Below are 5,768 nucleotides of genomic sequence, written 5' to 3'. Positions count from 1 at the left end.
CTGAGCACCTGTAGCAGTATACCCTGATGCTGAGCACCTGTAGCATGCAGTATACCCTGATGCTGAGCACCTGTAGCAGTATGCCCTGATGCTGAGCACCTGTAGCATGCAGTATATCCTGATTCTATGGCCGCCACTGGAGCATAAGAGGATGGCCACTGTTTGGTGCTGGTCTGTGTGTGTGATGATAATGGTTTGATTTCTCCAGGGCTTGAAAACGAAATTATTTTTCAAACGTTCCGTTCCGAACGGTTCAGGTAGGCCTATGTTTAACGTTTTCGTTCTTGCATGCGTTCCGCCACCAACATATCGGTCCTGAACCGGTTCGGAACGCAAAATATCGTTCGTTCTTAAAGTTCCGGCAGTGTTTGGCGGGCCTATCAAGTCTATTTTTGTGAACTTTACCTTAGAATAGACGTACTCATTATTTCCCCTTGATTTAGCCTATACCGTAGCTATGCCCAAAAATAATAAATCACAGGCGGCATCCAAAAACATTCAGATAGGCTATCCATCCCATAGCCTACAGACTTACTGTAAGCCTAACCTATGCCTATAAATAATTTCTTATCAAAAATATTTCTGGATACGTGCTAAACTCCTTACCTGGTTTTATCCATATGGATTTCTTCAAAGGCTTGCGCTATAATTTCCAACCTGTCTGTTGCTGACAAGGCCTATCTCAAATTTCCCGTTTAACTCTTCTACATAGAATAGGCTATAATTGCGCAAACATTTCAAATCCGACTTTAAAAACGACAAGGCTTGGACAGGCAAAATAGGCTATTACGCATAGGCTACAAACAATTTCCAAATAAGTTTCAGTAGCCTACGCTACGAGCTGGCCTAAGATCCGAAGTGGCAGACGGATAGGTAGGCCTAGTTGGCTACATAGCGGCTTGTTATCTCACATTAACAGTGTAGATGCGGGCTTGTTTTTCGCACAACCGGAAATAGTCTCCCTGACATAGGATATGCTTTTGTGAAATTTTATAAAATATATAGAGAACGAAAAAAAAACGTTATTAACCGGTTTTGTGGATTTCAGAATAACGTTTCTGTTCCGGAACAGTTGAAGACCATTTTGTTTTAGTTTCCGTTTCCGCTCCTCGTAAAATTCCGTTCGTTTTCGGTTTTCGTTTTCGTTCCTTGAACCGGTTCGGAGCCCTGGATTTCTCTGTGCCAATCTACATTAGTTTAATCTGTGTGTGTGTGTGTGTGTGTGTGTGTGTTTGTTACGCGTGTGTGTGTGTCTCTTATTATGCTTCTCATGAGTTGACCTCTGTGTGTGTGTGTTTGTTAAATGTGTGTGTGTGTGTGTGTGTGTGTGTTTGTGTGCGTGTGTGTGTGTTTGTTACATGTGTATGTGTGTGTTACATGTGTATGTGTGTGTGTGTGTGTGTGTGTGTGTTAGTCATCTTTTTACAGTCCTCATGGGTTGATCTTTGTGTGTGTGTGTGTGTGTGTTTGTTTTGGCGCCCCCTACAGGTCAGCCCCAGGCGCGTTCCACCCCGTTCCATCGCTCAGGCGAGAGCGCGGCCCTCCTGAGGAACGGATCTCGGCCGCACACGCAGCAGCCGCAGTCCAATGGCATGAGGAACGCCGGCCCCTCGCTGCCCCGCGCCGCCTCTTCCTCATCCTCCTCTTCCTCGTCCGCGGGGCAGAAGAACCCCAAGAAGCTCCAGTCCAACCCCTCCATCACCAGCCAGACCAGCAAGCGCAGCAAGAGCAGCTCCAAGTCCAACAGCTCGCAAATACCTACCGAGGCACAGGACGGTGAGTGAGTGTGTGTGTGTGTGCGTGTGCGTGTGCGTGTGTGTATGCATTGCTGAATTTATTGCATCCTGGCGTGTTTGTTGACTCTCGCCAGATGAATTTCGTTCCGCCTAGCTCCACTCATCCATCTGGGATCGATCCATTAAAGTGGTGCTTCAGAAGGTTGGGCCTTATTAAAAAATCCTTGCATAAGATTGGATAAGCCACTTGTCCGTCATCTATTGACGTGCTACTTCAACCACTCACATCGAAGCCAACCCGTGACGCTGAGAACAGTCTCACAGTCGCTTCTGCGCTACGTCACATCTATGAAACTCCCGCCCTGCGTCCTGATTGGCTCTACCATAAAATCTGGTGCTGAAATCACTCTCAACGGAAGAGGTCCCAGATGGATGTGAGTGGAGCTAGACGGAACGAAATTCATCTGGCAAGAGTCAGGTTAATTAGCTAGAGTTCCAAATGTTTTAAACTTTTTTTCAATATGGACTATTGGCCTATGCTATGTCCTACATCGTTCAACCCATTTTGTTTCAAATTTGTGCATGAGAGAAAAAATATTTTATTTTGTCATGACAAGGGTAGGCCGACGCTAAGCCTATACGGTAACAACTTGTATTGGTCAGCCCGTAACATCGTTTCGCCTGGCACAGTTTTTATTTTTTTTTTTAAGCTCCCAATAATTTTAATTATAAATAAAACTTAATACAGTCTGGTAACCTCCTACTGTCATTCTTTCCGTCTGCCAGTATGCTATTTGGATCGTTATGTCTATATTATCTCCAACACTCAATGAGCAACATCTCAACACTAAATGAATGATCCGTAATTGAAGCCTATCATCGGATAGCCTTGTAATATGGGTAGGCATTCAGCGTGTTATTAATAATAATAATAATTAATTTGATGATATATTTTCCATCTTTGCAGAGGAAAAGTTTTGTGTAAAATTAATTAAAGGCCTTTCTCATATAGACGCCTGTCTGAATTACAAGCCGGTGCAGTTTGACAAGTTTGGAAAATAAAAGCTATTATTTTAAGTTTTACGGTATATGTGTGTGTGTGTGTGTGTGTGTGTGTGTGCGTGTGTGTGTGCGTGCATGCGTGTGTGCGTGTGTGTGTGTGCGTGCGTGTATTTACCTCTAAACCTCTGCTATGTCTCTCTCTGCTGTCCAGATTGCTGCGTTCACTGCATCCTGGCGTGCTTGTTCTGTGAGTTCCTGACGCTGTGCAACATCGTGCTGGACTGCGCCACGTGCGGCTCCTGTGCGTCGGACGACGCATGCTTCTGCTGCTGCTGCGCCTCGGAGGAGTGCGGTGACTGCGACCTGCCCTGCGACCTCGACTGCGGCATCATCGACGCCTGCTGCGAGTCCGCCGACTGCCTGGAGATCTGCATGGAGTGCTGCGGGCTCTGCTTCTCCTCCTGAGCCAATCAAACGCCAGCTCTTAGCTGTCACTCACATGCTGCCTGCACTCCTATTGGCTCAGGGCCTCCAGAGGTCAGCCTTGGGCCCAGCCAATGAGAGGATCTCTGTTTTAGCTCTTCCGCCTGAAACTTAGCGGACACTTCCTCGTCAGCCCTTAGGACTCTATGAGACGGCCGATGGAGCAGTGACTGAGTTTCGTCTGCACATTTCCGAACATTTCAACTTGGCTGGTTTTTCCATCCAATCAGCAGCTGGAGACTCAGTCATGTGACCCAGTGTGGAGACGGGATGTGTGTGTCTCTCGTATGAAAGCCCCACACAACAGCACACTGCGCTGAGTGGCACAAACTAGTTTTCTGTGGCAAGTTTAGTGTAGTTTCTCTGCTAATTGTCATTAGGAATAATATTGTTAGCATAGTTTAGTGGGATCTTACTGGAGATTAGCCCCTGTTAGCGTAGCTGTGTTGACATAGACGAGAGGTCACACAGCTGACTGTGGGCCGTACCTTTGGTCAACATGCGATACTCTTCTGGAATTCTTCAAGACTGGACATCAGTGATCTCGATATTAATGTTCTGTGATGTTTGGTACTCTTTAGAGAGAGTGTAAGGGTTAGCATTCATAATATGGAGTTGCAAATCTAATGCTACTATGGAGAAACATCCAAGTTTACTAGCACTTCACTAACAAGCCTTAGTTTTACTCATCAGTAGTCTATGTCAGGATGTGGGTAAGCATCTTTACACGTGAGCTCTGTTTATTCTTGGTCACAATGGAACTAAAGCATGAGGGTGCTGTGCTTTCCTTCTCTGTGTAATCTTGTGTCTAATTCTGTTCATAGATGGGAAGAGAAGCGTGTCAGAAATGCTGGAAAATTGCTCTCATTCATCTCTCTATTCAAAAGCATTTGATTTCAACCATTGAAGTGAAATGAAATATCTTTTTTCTTTCTTTTAACATTTCAAATAGCCTTGTTTAAAGTGATTATTCTTCAGTGTGCTGGAGACAGCTAGAGACAGCCACAGGCATTAGAGGCGGTAGAGTAGGTACCCGAGTCATTAGTTGGATTTTGTCTTTCGTGTTCTTTGATCCTTTCATCTCATGTGAAATCTGGAAATGGTTCCGAGTTCTACGACGCCCCAGTAAAAGTAGGGATCATTAACAGAGACGTGTGTTTTTGTGTTCTTCTCGGAACTCATGAATACCTCATTGATGGGCCGGTTCTGCAGCTGTTGCCATGGAGCCTCTGGTACAGACTAACACCAATCAATTATCTGTTCTGTGTCCTTAGCCTCTGGTACGGACTAACACCAATTATCTGTTCTGTGTCCTTAGCCTCTGGTACGGACTAACACCAATTATCTGTTCTGTGTTCTTAGCTTCGCTATGAAAACATACTAAATCACCAAACAAATATTCCAATGCCCAACATCAACATGTACAGTATGAATAAAATAAAAATGTCCAATGTGTTTATGGCTTTGCTCTTGCTTTGGGTGACCTGGTAAAGCGCTATGTAGCCAGTGTTTACAACCTGTATTCCTGAACGAATACTGCTCTGTAGGGGTGTAACAGTACACAAAAATCACAGTTCGGTGTGCACCTCGGCTTTGAAGTCACGGTTTGGTTAATTTTTGGTACGGTTTTACTGCAAGCCTAAAATTCATAATATTGCTGGTGGCTGCAACAGGGATAGTATTTTGAAAAGGTGTCAAATGTTTTCTGACGCTAATTGACTAATTTGACATGATGTTCCGCCACTTGATATGTTTGTGTGGGAACTTCAATTTGAAACATTACACGGAAAAAAAGTCTATTGTTGATTACTGTTGAAGACTGCATTTGGTCTAACGTCCCTAAATGGTTCAGTAGGAATATGTATAATATAATAGTAATAATAATAATATGCATGATGGATTATGAACTTTCGGGCCCCTGGGCCCAGATGTATTAAGGGCCCCCCACTAATTCTCGCATATATGCGTGGGGACGGGGATTTCTAATTTGTTTGATGGGATTTCCTGTATTCTGGTGCATTTTGGGGATGGCCAATACGTTAATTCAATCAGATTCATAGCCTACATCCTGATGTGTTGATATTGAGGCAATGATTCCATGCAATGTTTTGGGCCCTGTAGGCCTGTGCAGTAATCCATCCCTGCGTTACACCCCTGTTGCTCTGTTGTGGGAAGTTCAGTTAGCTGCATGATTGTGTTAGCTTGGGTGAACCCAGACGAACCTGACGGCAAATCTGAATTTTCTCTGCAGGTCCGTCTAGAGACCTCACCATTGCAGCCAATTTCTGAATGACCAAAAACCCAGGAACCCAGGAATCATAATTGCTTATCTGGCATAGGGCGGGTTTTATATGATGGCAAACAGAGTACAGTGAACAGTGCTGTTCAAAGCAGCCAATGGCTGGAGACAGCCACAGGCATTAGAGGCAGCAGATTAGGTACCGGAGTCGACGGCAGTGTTAAACTATATGGACATGTACTATACTTGGAGTTGAGTACAAAACTGCATTTGACACCTTCATTTATAAGAAGTATGTGTTTGCTATA

General features: G+C 44.5%; 1 protein-coding gene across 2 annotated transcripts in view; it reads left to right on the top strand.

Annotated features, from left to right (window-relative positions):
* Nucleotides 1-4,676, top strand: part of mdfi (MyoD family inhibitor) — a 56,246-nt gene extending 51,570 nt beyond the window's left edge. For both annotated transcript variants that reach the window (XM_042089527.1, XM_042089526.1), the window contains exons 4-5: nucleotides 1,489-1,776; nucleotides 2,950-4,676. In XM_042089527.1, the coding sequence (XP_041945461.1) occupies nucleotides 1,489-1,776; nucleotides 2,950-3,203 (542 nt within the window). In that variant the 3' untranslated portion in view covers nucleotides 3,204-4,676. The remainder of the gene's footprint in view (nucleotides 1-1,488; nucleotides 1,777-2,949) is intronic.
* Nucleotides 4,677-5,768: the final 1,092 nt, after the last annotated feature.

The sequence above is a fragment of the Alosa sapidissima genome, chromosome 4, assembly GCF_018492685.1.
Source record: "Alosa sapidissima isolate fAloSap1 chromosome 4, fAloSap1.pri, whole genome shotgun sequence".
NCBI classification, from domain to species: Eukaryota; Metazoa; Chordata; class Actinopteri; order Clupeiformes; family Clupeidae; genus Alosa; species Alosa sapidissima.
The sequence above is the reverse complement of the archived record's forward strand: the minus strand, read 5'-3'. Positions and strand labels throughout refer to the sequence as shown.